Here is an 18,801-nt window from a genome sequence, read left to right on the forward strand (position 1 = left end):
TATTTAACGCATTTAAACGAATCAAATAAAATAAATCAATAAATACCTTTAAGAATATGTCATACCAATTATGTTATTAACTAAAGAAACTTGATCCGAATAATTTATTCTTTGAAAACTTAATGTGAATCTTATAAATATTTATATATTATTTTATAAAATTTAAAATAAAATAAAAATTAGAATTAGTATTGGAGATATTTTGATGTCAATAAATCTTATCCTATGTTACGTAATCTTAAGGGTTCGTGGCATTTGACTTTAATATATATATATAGACCGGATCCTAGTATATACTCTGTTCGTATTCTCACTTAACATTTTCCAATGTAGAATGTTACAATCTTTCTTTGCAAATGATTGATACGTACAACCAATAAGAGCACATAGCCCAGGGTGATGTTACTTACATGAACCAACCACGATACGAGTAATATTAAAACTTCAAAGTCCACATCAATGAAGTTTCTTGGTTGAGGAGTTTACGGTTTAGTTTGTTTAACTTAAGCCAGTCAACTCAAGACTTTTTCTCATCAACTTAATCAATCAATCGTCACTAGCTAGTTTACTAGTCTTAATAGTGGATAGAGCACGAAAGCCTGAAGCTGCTCTATCAAGAAGTGTACGGTCAACTCTTGTTTTCGTGTTTATTACGTATTTACCCTCGGCTACTCAAGAATTCATCAGCTATATATGCATTTCTGTGTTTCAATTTTTTGGTCCATATAAAATATCTGATCATGTCATCAGTTACAAGATCCGTAGAAACGGACTACAACGATGAAGAAGAAGAAAGTTTCGCTGCGTGCAGCTGCAGTAGCTTTATGGCTAAGGGGTTCAAGAGAAACCAAGTGTATGATTGCAGCAGTGAGATAGGAGAAGAGGAGGAAGAAGATTACTATTATTCAGAGGAATTGTTTGAGATCAAGCTGATGAAGGAGGCTTTGGATACCATAACAGAAGAAGACGACGACGACATGAGCACTGTCTTCTCTCTTGATTTTCATAAATGCAATGAAGAGGAGGAAGAGGAAGAGAACTTGGTATATGTGGCAGTTGGAGAGGATGATTCAAGCATGGAAGTGTTATCATGGGCGTTGAAGCACGCCGTGACACCCTCCACCACCACCCTCTATCTCATACACGTTTTCCCTATCATCAAGTTCATTCCAAGTCCACGTAAGCAGCCATCGATCTAACCATTTTTGCACTTAATTTCAATTGAAAAATGCTATTATTTTTGTTCATTACTTCAATTCTTTAATCTATTAATTCAATAATATACTTTATCACATATTTTTAAACTTTGATGGATTCTAATGACTCTCTAGTGTTCTTTGTTTCGATTCCTACCAATTAATTAAAGTACTTGAATGTTCACTAATAACAGTTGGAAAATTTCCAAGGAGTCATGTAAACAGAGAGTATGTTAACCACTTCTTGACTCAAGAGAAAGACAAAAGGAAATTGATGCTTAAGAAATTCATTGACCTATGCATTCATTACAAGGTAAATGGATCCCTGAACCCTCACCTACCTAGTAACATTAAATCGTTAATCAATATATTATAAAACATACAGGTTAAGGCGGAGATTATGCTAATAGAGGGCGACAAGGTTGCTGAAGCCATCGTTGACCTTGTTGGGACACATGATGTAAGGAAACTGGTAATTGGGACAAACAGATCTAATTTAAGGTACACCAATTTAGAGACAGAGAGAGAGAGTATATTAATTAATAATGATAGCAAGCATTATATTTTAATTTACTAATAATTACTTTGTGGTATTTGAATGATGTAACAGAAAATCAAGGAGTGGCATAGCGGACAAGGTACTCAAGAATGCACAGGAAACCTGTGATGTTAAAATCATATGCCAAGGAAGGGAAGTCATGGACAAAATGATTATCCGCAACTCAAATTCATCACGCTCCAGAGACAGCACCACCAACTCACAGTCACAGTCACAGGATGAAGATGAACCCCGCAGCAGCATTGTCCCTCTTCCGCGTTTTGTGCCCAATCCCATTCCTAATTGGTTATTTAGGCTTTGATTTTTATCACCTCAATAACATGACCAAACATTAAATGTGTAAAGAAAGAAAACAAAAATTGTGTATATCTTTTTGTACTATGAGATATTAAATTACTTATTACTTATAGAAATAAAGAGTGGTAGTACTCTTCTGAACTTTATAATTCTTTCCCCGAAGCCTTACGATGATTTCAAAATCCCATAACTTTTTTGTCTGAATTTCGATCACTGTACTGTTTGTAGTCAAGTATTCATTGTGTCAAGTTTTACGTTTTTACTGGAATAATTTCATAGGTAACCTGCTTATTCACTCTCAGCCTCTTTTTTCCCAATTTTTAAAAAATTAAGTGGAGATATTAAATTTCTTTATTCTTTGATGTTCTAGGATCCAATTAGCTTGAGAAAAATGTTTACTCTTACTTATGTGAAATTTGGGTAAGGTGAGGATATCATAAATCCTATTTAATTTGCTAAATTTATGTTTCGGATATTAAATTGGGTATATATGTATTATAAATGTGTATTAGGTTGAGAATAAATAATTTGAACTTGAAATTGTGGACATTGGGATTTTGGTAGAGGCTGGACATTAGTATTTTGATTGAGTTTTGTGGCTGTGTTTGTGTTGGGTAAATTGTTTTGGTCGTTACGTAGGAATCTGCCAAGATATGGTTTAAGTTTCTTACATTTAATATATAATGTTTTGTGAAAATTTAGACTAGACGATCATAGGATAAGCTGGAATGCAAGTGTATACTTACTGTTTAATAACTTGATGATGGACATGTTTGGTTTGGTTTGGTGATTTGATTATATGATTATAAGTATATTGAAGGAAAGCATGAAGAAATTGTTGAAGTATAAAATTGTGTAATATTATTAAATGGTGGTTGATGAAATGATGTACAGTTTTATTGAGTTTTGTTGTTAGCATATTGTATTGGTATTGATAGGTTTGGTAAAGAATGGAATGGAGATTTTGAATGAAAAATAAGGTTTGAAGAATTTGTAAAAGTTGGTTTTCGGGTTAAATTTTGGCGGGCTATAACTTGGCTTTCGAAATTTCAAATTGATTCCAACTTATTTTAAATGAAAATTGGGTTCGTGAAGTTTATGTCGTTCGAAGAAAGGAAGAAAAACAATTTAAAACGATTGATTTATGCCCATTGAAAATTTTGGTATAAAATATGTGGTTATGCAGGTGCCATTTCCTCATTATGCAGTTCTCTGGTTGATCTATTTTTTTTGGAGAACGACGCCCACGCGTACGCGTGGCATGAAATTTTCAAATGTGCATACGCGTATAACCCCATGTGTACACATAGGGGATCAACATGCATGTCCACGCGTGTGCATGACCCACGCGTACGCATGACATGAAGTTTTCACCCACGCGTACGCATGACAAAGGGACGCGCGTGCGAGCTGCAGTTTCACACTCTCACGCGTACGCGTGGTCTCTATTCCAGCAAACATGATTTTTGAGTTTTAAACCTTATTTCAAACTTCTAAACCTCTATTTTCATTCCTTTAGTCATGAATAATAGTATTAAACCTGATAATCAAATGAAACTAGGAAATGGAAATAACTTGGAGGTGAAGTAAAGCTGAAAAGTGGTGAATTGATTATAAAATGTTACGGATGATCATGTATAATACTTGACTTGATAATCAAATGAATGATCATGTACAGGCACGGACCCAAGGATAATAAATGGGGGGCACTTGCCCCCACTCTGATTTCATATTTTTAAACAAAAAATTATTATTATTATATATATATAAAATATGCCCCATTTTAAATTTTAAATGTCACTACAGATAAACTAAACCCAATTATTAAAAGTCTCAAATTCATTTTATCTTTCTATTATTTTTTACTATTAGTTAACCTAATCAAAGTTAGTCTTCTTCTATTCTCAAATCCCAGCCATCACTCGTTTATTCTTTTAAATCCTCTTCTTAGTTTTATATTTTCAACCTTCTTTTTCTATTCTTTATCTAGTGGTCATCTTCGCTTCATTAAAAGGTAAATTTTAAATTCTCTATTTTGTTTTTTATAGCTCTCTATGACTCTATGTATCTTTCAATTTTATTGTTTCTCTTTTTGATATTTTCAATTACAAATTTTAATTCAAACAATTATAATTTAGGTACTAATTTATTTTTTATTCTCTTCATGAATTTATATATTTTATTTTATTCTCAACTTAGTGATCCTTATTATTTATTTGTTTAACTTTCGTTCTATTCTATTATATGTAATTATGTTGCATATAAATTTTTAAAGTGAATTGATCAATTTACTAATTTAGAATATATATTTTTATTTTTAGAAATAGTAATGGAAAAATATTTCAAAAGAAATCTACCACTACAATCTAAAGTCACTCCATTAGTCTCTTCTAATAAAAAGAAGTTATTAGAATTCAATGTGAAAAGTCTTGTAACTGATCCTAGACAACAACATTTAGCTGAGAGAACATTTTTTGCTATGAATATCATAAAGAGTCAACTTCGTAATCGAATGGAAGATGAGTGGTTGAATGATTGTTTGGTTACATATATAGAAAGAGGGACATTCAATCAAGTTGATAATGAAACAATTATTCAACATTTTCAAAATATGAAAACAAGAAGAGAAGTACCTTTAAGATTTGAAGCAAAGAAACTTAGCGGCTAATGTAGTTTTTTTTTTGAATAATTAATGTGTATTTTTATATTTTTAAATTTAAATTAGTATATCTTTTGATAGTAATGTGTATTATTTTTGCCCCCCAACATAAATTTTCTAGGTCCGTCACGGATCATGTATGATACTTAGCTTGAATGATTATATGATCTGAGATACGAGATTTCTTGGATAAAGTACCGTGGCTTGCCACCACGTATACCAGGTTGAAAACTTGATACTCTGTTGACCTTACGACGTAAGAGTGACCGGGCACTTATAAATTCCCAGGAATGGTACCCCCATTGAGAGATTTGATATATGTATGAGAAAAAGCTATGCATAGACTTATGGGGATGCACGTCGGGGGACAGTCCAATGGTTTAGCAAACCGGACTTGTCGAGTTGGCTGTATAATCGACAGATGAGCTCATTAGCCATAGGACAGGGCTGCATCATGTGCATATTGCTTGAATTACTTGTTTGTGCTATAACTGGGTTTGCCTAAGTGCATTTACTATGTTAAGTGTATATTTTATACCTGCAGTACTTGTATCCTACTTGTGTTTGCTTTTATCTGTTTATTTGTCTATGAAATGCTGACGAATATGAAGGTATAAAGGAATGACGGTATGGGACTTAGATTTAAGATTAAGTTAAGTTAGGTTTAGATACTCTTAAAGAACCACCTTTTATGGCTTCTGTTTAATACTTTAACCTCTATAATCTAAGTGTCGGCGTTCTAGGATTGCCTCTGGCATTCCCAAGACCTTATATATTATGTGTGTGGCACCTTTACCATACTAAGAACCTCTGGTTCTCACCCCATACTATGTTGTTGTTTTTCAGATACAGGTCGAGAGGCATCTCATTAGGCGTATGGACACTTGAAGCGAAGTGGTTACTAGATTATTTTATTGTACAGTGATGTATATATATGTACTTAACTTTCTCTTCGCATAACTTGTTCTCTGGCCAGTAACTTCACAAGTTGAGTTAGGAGCTTGTTACTTTGTATCTTTGACCTTCTGTTCCTGTTTTTTGTTACTTTATACTTAACAGCTATAGCTTTCTTAGTATGCAAGATAACTCATTTCTTGAGCATTGCACTTTTATTTTGCAATTTTTATTTCCTCTATTTTTCAAGGCTCCTAGTATAATATAATCCTTCTGCTATTATATGTACACATTTTATTTTAGAGGTCGTAATATCACCCCACCTCTGTTTTACGACTTAAGCGTAAAGCTCAGTGTGGTATGGTGTTACATTATGGTATCAAAGCAGTTTGTTCCTATAGAGCCTAAAAGACGGATTGATTATACTTCTGTGCATTCTCTGTATACGTGTTTATGTGCTATTAGGATATCTGACTGATATATATGGCATAAATGTTCGTGAGCATGCATTTGGAACTTAAAGCATTAGACATGTGATATTGAGACTGATCAACTTAATATCACTTGTTTGGTGTGTATAGGGACCAGATGTCGACTCGCGGGCGAGGTAGAGGTAGGATAGGCACCGTTACTCCTGGCTCGATAGGGAATGGTCCAGTAGACTTTATGGCTGCCCTGAGAAATATGGCTATAGCTATGCAGGCGACAGCCGAGGCACTGGTAATCAGATAAACCAGGGTAATCACGGGAACAATAATGATGAGGACGACCCTATGACACTTGCTACATTTCTAAAAGTTCATCCTCCAACCTTCAGGGGAACCTCAAATCCCACTAATGCAGACAATTGGATTCAGGCTATGGAACCGGCGTTGCAGGCTCAATAGGTTCCTGAGGAGCAATGGGTTGAATTTGGAACTTATCAGCTGCACGGTGAGGCTCAGTATTAGTGGCAGGGAACACGACGTATCCTGTAGCCTGATGGCACTGCGATTCCTTGGGAGGTTTTTCGAACAAAATTTTATAAGAAATACTTTCTGTTCCGAGGGTTACCTGAAACAGTAGGTCGATCTCGGATGAGATCTTCTGTACTGGTCGGAGTTGTTTTGTCTGACTTGTTGGACTTGGTGGTGGCGCTGATCCTTTGTCACCGGAGAGTGGGGGTACCTGCAAGGGACTCCGATGCTTAAGTTAGCAAGGGTATTAAGCAGGTTTTTAGTATAATCAGAGTATGAGTTATACCTGAGTGCTCCAATGTATTTATAATAGTGCGGAGTGATATTTCTGGAGATAAGATAGTTATCTTATCTTATCTTATCTTTGAGGGAAGTCATCTTATCTTCAAGGGAACCGCCCTTATCTCTATAGGCCTGGAATGCCTTTGGATTTGGGTCGGGCTCCTCTGTTTGGGCCATTTTTTGGGCTTCCCTGGTGATTTGGCCGAGCTCTTTGGGAAGAGGTCAGATAACCCTGACCTGAAGAGGTCGGGTGAGTTGTCGTTAAAACATCCCGGGTCGGACAGTTCGACCCAGGGTATGAACAGTGCCCCTACTCGAGTGTGGTCTTCCTTTTTGAGGTCGAGTCCTTATTTTTAGGACTTCGATCTTTTCTGGTGGATTCGAACTCGAGCATTTGTTTGACTTCTTCTTTGTAGTGTTTCCCTTTGAATGCGGAATGTTTTCTTTCAATTTAATTTTTTTAAACAGGCGCTCCTTTGTTCTTTTGAAACGCGCATCTCTCTGTCTTGGAAAAGTGCGAGGGTTTAATAACCCATTAACACTCCCCTTTGATTTTTTTCCTCTTTCTTCATTTTTGAATTTAGTTTTCAAAGATTTGGCTTCCGTTTCTTCTTTTCCTTTGCTCACTGCAACTCCATTTTCGCCCTTCTATTTTCTGGTTTGCCTGGGACTCTTTGTATTTTACGTTTTTGCGCCTCTCCTTGTGGTGCCGTTGGTGATTTGTTTTGTGCTTCGTTCCTTCGGAGAGTGATCTTCGACCTTTTTTCAACCTTTCAGTGTTTCATTGTCTCCTCTGCTTTTTAGGTCTATTTCTTTCTTTCTTCTTTTAATGTTCTTCTTGCATTTTATTTTTGTAAATAATTTGCGCTATTTGCTTGATTCCATGTTGGAAAGCTTGAACCTTTTTGTATCATCATGCTTGATTGTTGCTGTGATGAAGGCTTTTTAGAGTTCCTTTTGACTTATGTATGCCTTTTTAGTGCTTTTACTGATAGTTGATGATTTTTAGGGTTTTTACATGCTTGTTTATTGCTTCTGATTGTACCTTCTCATTTGAAGTTTTGGGCTGATAAACTGCTTGACTCTGTGGAAAGAATTACGCCTTTGATGAATTTGCCATGTTGGTAGCTTTCTTTAATTGATAGACTTATAGAAGATAACGTTTTTCTGATGGTTCGCTTTGATTTTCTTCTCGTATTTGTTGTTTGCTTGGAGGGGAATTTTCTTCGCTGAGAGTTTTGGGGTGTAGCCTTGTAGACTTTTTCTGGGTCCTTACTTTGTTCCTACCTCCAAAGGATGCCCCTGGACCTTGGTGTGCGTCTTGGGGGTTTTTCTTTTACTGTTTGTATTGCTCTTGAGTCATGTTTGTCCGAGCTGTTTTGGTTAGTAATCCATTCTCTTTTTCTTTTTGTAGGACTAGTTGGCCATGTCTTCTCGCAAAAATATTGTTGAGACGTCTTCTAAGGTTCCTGAGGGGATGTCCGACTGGTTGGACTCCCTTGTGTTGATGTGTCTCTCCATGGTAAATGCTGAGTTTTGTGTGGAGTTTAGAAAACATCACCGACTCTGTAAAAATAGGGATCAGGAAAAGAACTATGAATTGGTAGCGCCCGATTCTGATGAGAGGGTTTGCTTTCCTGCTCTGAGCCGGGGGGAACGTCCCTTCTTTTATGCTTATGACTATTTTTTCAGCCAGCTGAACATTACTTTTCCTTTACTTCCTTTGAAACCGACCTGTTGTGGTCGTGTAACGTAGCTCCATCCCAGCTTCATCCGAACTCCTGGGGTTTTATTAAGATTTTTCAGTTTCTCTGCCAAGAGTTGGGCATTACGCCTTCTCAGACTCTTTTTCTTTATCTTTTTGTTTTGACTAAGCCCGGAATTTCCTCAAAAAAGAAAGCCTCTTGGATTTCCTTTCATTCTGCCCAGGGACACAAAGTGTTTGCTATGTATGACGAGTCCGTTAGGGACTTTAAGAATTACTTTTTTAAGGTCCGAGCTGTTGAGAGTGACTGAGAAAGGGTCTTCTCAGGTTTCTCAAAAACTACCTGTGTTGAACTCTCCTGGACCGAAGAGGATGATCCCTATTCCTCGGGTTCATGTGCTTGATCCTCCCCAAGCTTCTGCTGCTACCTCTTCTCCTTCAGCCGTTCCTCCTTCAAAAGGACCTCGTACTGTTGAGCCCTTCAATCTAGATGCTCCTGATTTTGACGCTGTTGGGTTTGTTGACCAGCAGATTGCCACTTATGGTATTATGCCTACTGACGATGTCTCTCTTTTTCGTCATTTAAATTTTATTACTCGGAGCAGTGTCAAGATGGCTCATATGGGAGCAGCTTTATATCGGACTGCCCAGGATCTTCCTATCCATGCGACAAAGGCTTTTATGGAGGAGGCCAAGTCGGAGTTTGACCAGATCAAGGGTTTGAAGGAGGAGCTCGAGGTGAAAGTGGCCAAGCTGGAAAAGGAGCTGGAGGGTGAAAAAACTAGGGCTATTGCTTTGGCAGCCTCTGCCAAGTTGGCTGAGGATACGGCGTTGAAGCATAAGGAGAGCTATGTCACCACTTATAGAGAGATAATGGGTCTCAGGGAGAGTTTGGAGTTTGTCCGAGCTGATAATACTGAACTTCAAGGTCATCTTGTAGGCAGTGTCAATGCTGCTTATGAGAATTTGAAGGAGCAAGTTTGGGTTCTTGCGCCCGAGCTTGACCTTACTCTTTTCAGCTTGGATAACATTATAAAAGATGGTAAGATTGTCCCTGATGACCCTGATGATGATGACGATGTCGAGCCTCCTCCCGTGCCTGCTGCCAAAGTCTCTGTTACCTCTGCTTCCTCAGCTCCGACAGCTGAAGTTGGTCAGCCTGAGTCGGATCTTGACGTCCAGATCCTGAACCGGGATGATGGGACGGTAGATGTTGTACCTCTTCAGACTCGTCCTCCTTCACCCCGTGATGCATCTACGGTGAAGTCTTTGGATCCTCTATGATTATTTTTGGTATATTTGTGTATAGCCTGACCTGTGGGCTTTGAACTCTTTTTCTTTATAATTTGTAGTCTTGGTTTCTGGATACTTTGGTTGCTTTTCTGTTAGCAACTTTATTTTGGAAAAACAAAGTAGTTTTTCAGGCTAAGGTGTTGGAATACTGTTTTCCGACCTCTTTTGATTGCCTTTACACTTTCATACTTGTAGCTTTGCTTCTTTTGGGTCATAGCCTTCTGGGTCCGATTTAAAGTCCCTTCTAGCACATGCCTCCTGTTTGTCTGACTCCTTCTAAAGTTATTTTAGTAATCCATTTTGTTTGGATCTTTGTCAGATCTCTCCTATGGATTACCTTGTATAACTTTTTGTAGGTTTGTTGGGGGGCTAACTTGATCATGTTGGTTCCTTCGAAGTTATTTCTAGTAATCCTTCTGAGATCTTTGTCATATCTCTTTTATGGATTACTTTTATAACTTTTGGTTTGTGGGAGGCCGACTTCATCATGTCGGTCCCTTCAAAGTTATTTCTAGTAATCCTTCTAGGATGTTTGTCAGATCTCTTTTATGGATTACTTTCATAACTTTTGGTTTGTGGGAGGCCAAATTCATCATGTCGGTCCCTTCGAAGTTATTTCTAGTAATCCTTCTGGGATCTTTGTCAGATCTCTTTTATAGATTACTTTCATAACTTTTGGTTTGTGGGAGGCCGACTTCCTCATGTCAGTCCCTTCGAAGTTATTTCTAGTCATCCTCTTTTTTAGGGCTGGCTAGGCCTCTTTCCAGGGATTTACTTTTTATAACTTTGTTGTGGTCCAATGGTCTGACTTCTTCATGTTGTCCATCTTTTTAAGTTATTTTTTAGCAACCCATTTTTATTAAGACCTCGTCAGGTCCTTTTCTATGGGTCACTTTCGATAACTTCCTGCATTTAATCTGTTTTGTTGCTTTTCATCTTTGCCGATTTTGTAGAGAATGGGATTTGATCCTCGCTTGGTTGACCTCTGATGAATTCAGTTTTCATCTTTGTTGGTCTTTATCGTGATCGGGCAATAAATTTAGTTTTCACTTTTGCCGATCTGTAGCTTTATAATCGGGCGATGAAATTTTGCGTTTCAGAGTAATACATCTTGATAAAGGATTTGTAGAAAATCTGAAAAAACTTTATTCAAAAAGAAAATATGCAAATATATACATGCGGAAGTTTTACCCCTCTAAGTTAGGTATTTCATGGATCTTGGTTTGGTGCCTCGTTAAAAAACTTTTTTAAGGAAAAAGAGTGCACCTCGTCCTAAGATCCTTTACTACCTCCTAAATATAGTACCTTCTTAAGTTACAGGCGTGCCATGACCTTGAGAGTTCTCGCTCCTCGAGTTCGGATAGCTTGTAGTAGCCTCTTCCGAGTACTTCTATGACTCGGTAGGGTCCCTTCCAGTTTGCTGCCAGCTTTCCTTCTCCAGGCCGAGTTGTTCCGATGTCATTTTGGATTAGTACGAGGTCATTCTCGGCAAAACTTTGTGGCACTACTGATTGTATCTTGAAGTCATTCAACGTTTTAATGTCTCTTCCCTGATCCGAGCTCTTTCTCATATTTCTGGAAGTAGGTCGAGTTCTTCTCTTTGAAGTTGGGAGTTGGCCTCTTCATTGTAATGGATCACTCTAGGTGATCCTTCTTCAACCTCCACTGGGATCATTGCCTCCATTCCATAAGCTAATTGGAAAGGTGATTCCTTTGTGGTGGAGTGTGAAGTCGTCCGATAAGCCCATAGGACTTGCAGGAGCTCTTCAACCTAGACTCCTTTTTCATCCTATAATCTCCGTTTTAACCCGGCTAATATGACTTTGTTAGCAGCTTCTGCTTGTCTGTTGGCCTGGGGGTGTTCTATAGATGTGAATTGGTGTTTTATGTTCAGATCGGCCACCAATTTTTTGAAGCCTGCATCTGTGAATTGAGTGCCATTGTCTGTGGTGATGGAGTATGGAACCCCAAACCTTGTGACAATATTTCTATATAAGAATTTTTGACTTCTTTGAGCAGTGGCGTTAGCTAGGGGTTCTGCCTCAATCCATTTTGTGAAATAGTCTACCCCCACGATGAGGAATTTAACTTGTCCGGATCCTTGAGGAAAAGGACCGAGAAGGTCGAGTCCCCATTTTGCGAATGGCCAGGGTGAGGTTACGCTAATAAGCTCCTCTGGTAGGGCGATGTGAAAATTGGCATGTTTCTAACATGGTGGACATGTCTTTACGAATTCTGTTGCTTCTTTTTGTAGAGTCGACCAATAGAATTCGGCATGGAGTACTTTTTTAGTAAGAGCCTGTGCTTCGAGATGGTTGCCACAGATGCCACCGTGTACTTCTTCTAAAACTTCCTTTGTGTTGGAAGTCGGCACACACTTTAACAGCGGTGTTGAAATCCCTCTCTTGTATAGAATATTGTTTATGATGGTGTAGTATTGTGCCTCCCGTTTTAATCTCTTTGCCTCCTTTTTATCTCTAGGGAGTGTTTCTGTTTTGAGGTAGTTAATTATGGGAGTCATCCATCCTTGATCCAGACCTGTTATGACTAGGACCTTTTCTTCTTCCGAGATTGACAGGTTCTGCAACATTTCCTGGATGATGCTTCTATTGTTGCCCCCTGGTTTGGTGCTTGCTAGTTTTGAGAGTGCATCAGCTCGAGCATTCTGTTCCCGAGGTATATGACGGACCTCATATTCCCCGAGTTGTCCAAGCTATTCCCTGGTTTTGTCCAAGTACTTTTTCATAGTGGAATCCTTGGCTTGATAGTTCCCTATTATTTGTGAGGTGACTACTTGTGAATCGCTGAAGATGATAAACTTTTGAGCTCCAACCTCCTTAGCCAGCTTCAAACCAGCTAGTAGTGCCTCATATTCGGCCTAGTTGTTTGAAGCAGGGAACCCAAATTTGAAGGAAAGTTCAATTTGAGTCCCCTGATCGCTCTCTATTATCACGCCTGCGCCACTTCCGGTTTTGTTTGAGGAACCGTCTACGTAGAGATTCCATTTTGTAGGGATTTCTAGGGTGTCTATAAACTCTGCAATGAAGTCAGCCAGATACTGTGATTTGATGGCTGTCCGAGCTTCATACTAAAGGTCGAATTCAGACAACTCGACTGCCCATTGCAAAATTCTTCCTACTAAGTCTATTTTCTGTAAAATGCTTTTTATGGGCTGGTTGGTCCAAACCCTGATGATGTGGGGTTAGAAATATGGGCGAAGTCATCGAAATGTTAGTATGAGAGTATAGGCGAATTTTTCTATTTTTTGATAGTTCAGTTCGGACCCTTGTAGTGCTTTGCTGATGAAGTATATCGGTTGTTGTCCACTGTCGTCTTCTCAGACCAGTGCTGAGGCTATTGCCCGATTTCCTAGTGCGAGGTACAGTATAAGTGGTTCTCCTTCCCATTGCCGGGTTAGACTAGGTGGTTGTCCCAGGAATCTTTTGAAATCTTGGAAGGCCTGCTCGCACTCCATCATCCATTCAAACCTCTTTTCCTTCCTTAGAGTGGCGTAGAAGGGGAGAGATCTTATTGCCAATCCAGCTAAAAATCTAGACAAGGCTGCCAATCTTCCATTGAGTTGTTGTACCTCCTTGACACAAGTCGGACTTTTCATGTCGAGTATGGCCCGACATTTATCCGGATTTGCCTCGATTCCTCTTTGTGTGAGCATAAAACCCAAGAATTTTCTAGCTTCTACTGCAAAGGTGCATTTTGCAAGGTTGAGTTGCATGTCATGCCTTCTTATAGTGTCGAATACTTGGGTGAGGTCGGACAATAATGACTCTTCACTTTGTGTCTTTATTAACATGTCGTCCACGTAGACTTTCATGATTTTTCCGATGTGGTCTGCGAAGACCTTATTCATTAATCTTTGATAACTGGCTCCTGCGTTTTTGAGTCCGAATGGCATGACGATGTAGTAGTAGTTTGCTTTTGGGGTTAAGAATGAGGTTTTCTCTTGATCAGGTGGGTACATCGGGATTTGATTGTATCCCGAATAGGCGTCCATAAACGAGAGATATTTGTATACGGAGGAGGCGTCTACCAGAGCGTCGATACTTGGGAGTGGATAAGGATCTTTTGGGCAGGCTTTCTTGAGATCAGTGTAGTCGGTGCACATGCGCCACTTCCCATTACGTTAGCTAGCCATAGTGGGTACTTGACTTCTCTTATGAATCCTGCCTCTATTAGAGCTTGTACTTGCCCTTCCACAGCTTGGGATCGTTCTGATCCGAGCTTTCTACGTCTCTGCTGTACTGGTTGAGATCCTGGGTAGACTGCCAGCTTGTGGCACATTAACTTAGGGTCTATACCCGGCATGTCTCCGGCCTTCCAAGCAAAGAAGTCGACATTGCTTCGTAAGAACTGTATGAGGGACTCCTTTTTATCCCTTTTTATGATTGTGCCAATATTGGTCGTTTTATTTGGAGTATCTCAAATTTGAACTTTTTCCGTTTCGCCTTCAGGTTGTGGACGGAGTTCTTCCCGTCTTCAAACTCTCCCGAGCTCAATGGTGTAGATTTCTTTTCCTTTGCCTCTGAGGTTCAGACTTTCGTTGTAGCAGCGGCACGTTGTCTTTGGTCTACTTTTACTGTTGCGATTCCTTCTGTGGTCAGGAATTTCATGCATAGATGTGGAGTTGAGACTACTGCGCCAAGCTGATTTAGCGTTGTCCAACCTATCAGGGAATTGTAGGATGTACCTACGTCAACCACGATGTAGTCTATATTGAGTGTCCTTAACCGATTTCCTTTTCCAAAGGTGGTGTGCAAGGAGATATATCCAAGTGGTTGGATCGGAGCATCTCCCAGCCCGAATAAGCTGTTTGGATATGCTTTGAGCTATTTTTCCTCTAGACCGAGTTTGTCAAAGGCCGTTTTGCACAGAATGTCCGCTGAGCTTCCCTGGTCTACCAACGTGCGGTGGAGATTAGCGTTGGCTAATATGATAGTGATGACCATGGGATCGTCATGTCCTGAGATGACACCAGCTGCGTCTTCTTTAGTGAAGGTGATAGTGGGGAGTTCAGGTGCTCCTTCTCCTTCTTTGACGTGATATATCTCCTTCAGATGTCTTTTGCGAGATGATTTGGAGACTCCTCCTCCTGCGAATCCTCCATCTATCATGTGGACGTGTCTCTCCGAGGTGCGTGGTGGTCGTTCAGTTCGTCCAACCTCTTCTTCTCTTATTCTTTTTCTTGGCTCATCCGATTTGTTGGCTAAGTACCGATCTAGTCTTTCTTTTCTTACCAATTTTTCTATGATATTCTTTAAATTGAAGTATTCGTTGGTGGGATGTCCGTAGATTCGATGGTATTCACAGTACTCTGTCCGATCTTCCCCTCCCTTCTTGCTTTTGAGTGGGTGAGGTGGAGGTATCTTTTCTGTGTGGCATACTTCTCGATAGACATCTACAAGAGACACTCAGAGAGGCGTGTAATTGCGATATTTCTTGATCCTTTCGCCATGCTGGTCTTCTTTTTTCTTAGATTCTTTATGCTTATCCTGAGAAGAATAGGAGAGTCCGGATTTTGAGGTCTCTCCTAATCGGGAGTTTTTTTTCCATGTTGATGTACTTTTCTGCTTGTTCTTGTACTTCATTTAGAGATGTGGAATGTTTTTTTGATATGGAGTGGCTAAAAGGTCCTTCTCGTAAGCCATTGATGAGGCCCATAATGGCTGCTTCTGTTGGCAGATTTTGTATGTCCAAACACGCCTTGTTGAATCTTTCCATGTAACTACGAAGACTTTCCCGATCTCCTTGTTTGATCCATAGTAGACTTGGGGCATGTTTAGTTTTGTCCTTCTGGATGGAGAATCTGGCCAGAAACTTTTTGGCTAAGTCGTCAAAGCTTGAGATGGACCTGGGGGGCAGTTTGTCAAACCATTTAATCGCTGTTTTTGTCAAAGTGGTTGGGAAGGCTTTGCACCGAGTTGCATCTGAGGCATCGGTGAGATACATTCTACTTCAGAAGTTGCTGAGATGATGGCTGGGATCTATCGTGTGGTCGTACAGGGTCATGTCGGGAGGTTTAAAGTCTTTTGGAATTTTGGCCTTCATGATCTCGTTGGTGAATGGGTCTTGGTCTTTGCGGGAGCTATCCTCATGGTTGGATCGGGTAGTTTTAGCTTTGAGATCAGCTTCGATCTTCAGGAGCTTGTCCTCTAATTCGCGGCGTCACCTAGCTTCCCTTCGTAAGTCTCTCTCGGCTTCCCGTTGGTACTCGACCTCTTTTTCAAGTTGTTTTAGACGATCCTGAAGTGTCTCCATGGCTCCCGTGCTTGGGGAGTTCTTGTCTTTGTTAGGTTAAGAAGTGTCATCTAGTGCAACCTCCACGTTCTTGTGTGGCGTTCGGTTCTCTAAATCAGAGTTGTGGTCATTGTCAAGGTTGTTCGCCATGATGTTGGAATGACTTCCAGGTTCCCCGGCAACGGCGCTAATGTTTCGAGGGTTACCTGAAACAGTAGGTCGATCTCGGACGAGATCTTCTGTACTAGTCGGAGTTGTTGTGTCCGACTTGTTGGACTTGGTGGTGGTGCTGATCCTTTGTCACCGGAAGGTGGGGGTACCTGCAAGGGACTCTGATGCTTAAGTTAGCAAGAGTATTAAGCAGGTTTTTAGTAGAATCAGAGTATGAGTTATACCTGGGTGTTCCAGTGTATTTATAATAGTGCGGAGTGACCTTCTAGAGATAAGATAGTTATCTTATCTTATCTTTGAGGGAAGTCATCTTATCTTCAAGGGAACCGTCCTTATCTCTATAAGCCTGGAATGCCTTTGGATTTGGGTCGGGCTCTTCTGTTTGGGCCCTTTTTTGGGCTTCTCTGGTGATTTGGCCGAGCTCTTCGGGAAGAGATCGGATAACCCTGACCTGAAGAGGTCGGGTGAGTTGTCGTTAAAACATCCCGGGTCGGACAGTTCGACCCAAGGTATGAACACTTTCCTAATTTAGTCAGAAATGCCAAGGAACTTGAATTGATACAATTAAAGCAGGACCAAATGACTGTTACTAAGTATACTAGCAGGTTTGAGGAGTAATATTGCTTTTCTCGTATCTGTCAAGGTGCACCTGAAGATTTTGCTGAGTGGAAATATATTAAGTATGAGGGAGGTCTTTGGTGTGATATTTTGGGCTTTGTTACACTAATGGAGATTAGAGTGTTTTCTGAATTGGTGAATAAGAGTAGGGTGGCTGAGGAATGTGTGAAAAAGGCGGCTGTAGAGAAAGGAAGTTTGAGGGTGCCTTTTCAGAGGACTTCAGGGAGGAACTTTGCTCCGGTAGGAATTTCAAGCGTGGAGGCTTTGTTCTGTAGCAGAATCAAGGCCACGATAATTACAGAAGACTGAATACTAATGTTAATCAGGGAAGAAGATTTGGAAAGCAGCCACAGCAGGATTTGAATTGTCAGAGGTGCGGGAAGTATCATCCTGGAGTTTCGTGCAGATCAGGACTTGGAGTATGCTATTTTTGTGAACAGCCCGGGCATTTGGCCAATAATTGTCCAGATAGAAGAATTATGAGACAAGTAGAGTACAGCAGCCAGGGAGAGTGTATACCACTTCTGCAGCAGGTGCTGAGGGATCTGAGACACTGATTAGAGGCAACTATGAAATGGTTGGTAAAATTTTAAATGCTTTATTTGATTCAGGAGTAACTCATTCATTTATTGCATTTGAAAAGGCTAATGAATTAGGATGGAGAATGGTGGTTTTAGATTATGATTTGAAAGTACATAATGCTACTCATGAAGCTATAGTGACTAGATTAGGATGTCCACAAGTTCCATTTCGAATACGATAGCGTAAAATTGTGCATGATTTGATTTGTTTGCCTATGACTAGTCTTGATCTCATCCTGGGATTGGATTGGTTATCCAAAAATTATGTTTTGCTTGATTGTTCTGAGAAGTCAGTATAGTTTATGCCGGAAGGATCAGAAGCGTCGGTTGTGGTGAATAGTTACTATTTGAACTCTATGATAGTAAACTGTTCTGGAACTGAATATCAGGGTATTATGTTACTAACTGTGGGAGTATCAGGTGATGATCAGAGTTTAGAACAGATTCCAATTGTATGTGAATTTCCAGATGTATTTCCAAATGATATTAATGAATTTCCACCTAATCGGGAGGTTGAATTTGCAATTGAGTTTGTGCCTAGAGTTAGTCCGATTTTCATTACTCCTTACAGGATGTCACCTTTAGAAATGGCTGAACTGAAAGCTCAGCTGGAAGATCTGTTGGGTAAGCACTTTATTTGACCAAAGAATAAATGACTTGCTAAACAAAATATAATCATCCGCAAAGAATAAATGACTAATCTTAGGGCATCTGAGGTTCAGTCTCAAACCAGAAAACTCTAGCTTCTGTTCTCCTTTGTGGAGTAGACGGAAAAAACCCTCTGCACAGAATAAAAATAGATAGGGGGAGAGAGGGATCACCCTGACGTAATCCTCTACATGGTTTGAAAAAACCATGAGGTTAAACTTCCACAGTAACGGAGTAAGAAACAGTCGTCACACACTCTTTGATCCAGTCCATCCACTTTTTGCAAAATCCCATCTTGTTCATAATCTCCCACACAAAAGTTCACTCAACCCTATCATAAGCCTTGCTCATATCAAGTTTCAGAGCCAATTCATAGTCTCCATAACTCTTATTCTTCAGAAAATGCATAAACTCATGCATAACTAAAATATTATCACTAATCAATCATCCTCTAATGAAAGTGCTCTGAGTATCACTTATCACCTAATTCATTACATGTTATAGTCTTTGCCCCCAAAATCTTTGAAATGATTTTATAGAAAATACCACTAAGGCTGATTGGTCTAATGTGCTTCATAGTGTTAGCATTTCTAATTTTTGAAATAAAACAAATATTTGTATGATTGAAAGCTTTCAACAATTTACCTCTTGAGAAGAAACTCTTGACTGCATTAATTACATCATTTTTAA

At 39.5% G+C, this 18,801-nt stretch overlaps 1 protein-coding gene across 1 annotated transcript; it reads left to right on the forward strand.

The window, feature by feature from the left end:
* Positions 1–499: 499 nt before the first annotated feature.
* On the forward strand, positions 500–2,176 carry LOC107467338 (U-box domain-containing protein 35-like). Its single transcript, XM_016086411.3, has 4 exons — positions 500–1,179; positions 1,391–1,509; positions 1,582–1,697; positions 1,807–2,176. The coding sequence occupies exons 1-4, from the start codon at positions 741–743 to the stop codon at positions 2,054–2,056; spliced, it is 924 nt and encodes a 307-aa protein (XP_015941897.1). The 5' UTR covers positions 500–740; the 3' UTR covers positions 2,057–2,176.
* The last annotated feature ends 16,625 nt before the right edge of the window (positions 2,177–18,801 follow it).

The sequence above is a fragment of the Arachis duranensis genome, chromosome 1 (genome assembly GCF_000817695.3).
Source record: "Arachis duranensis cultivar V14167 chromosome 1, aradu.V14167.gnm2.J7QH, whole genome shotgun sequence".
In the NCBI taxonomy this organism is placed as follows: Eukaryota; Viridiplantae; Streptophyta; class Magnoliopsida; order Fabales; family Fabaceae; genus Arachis; species Arachis duranensis.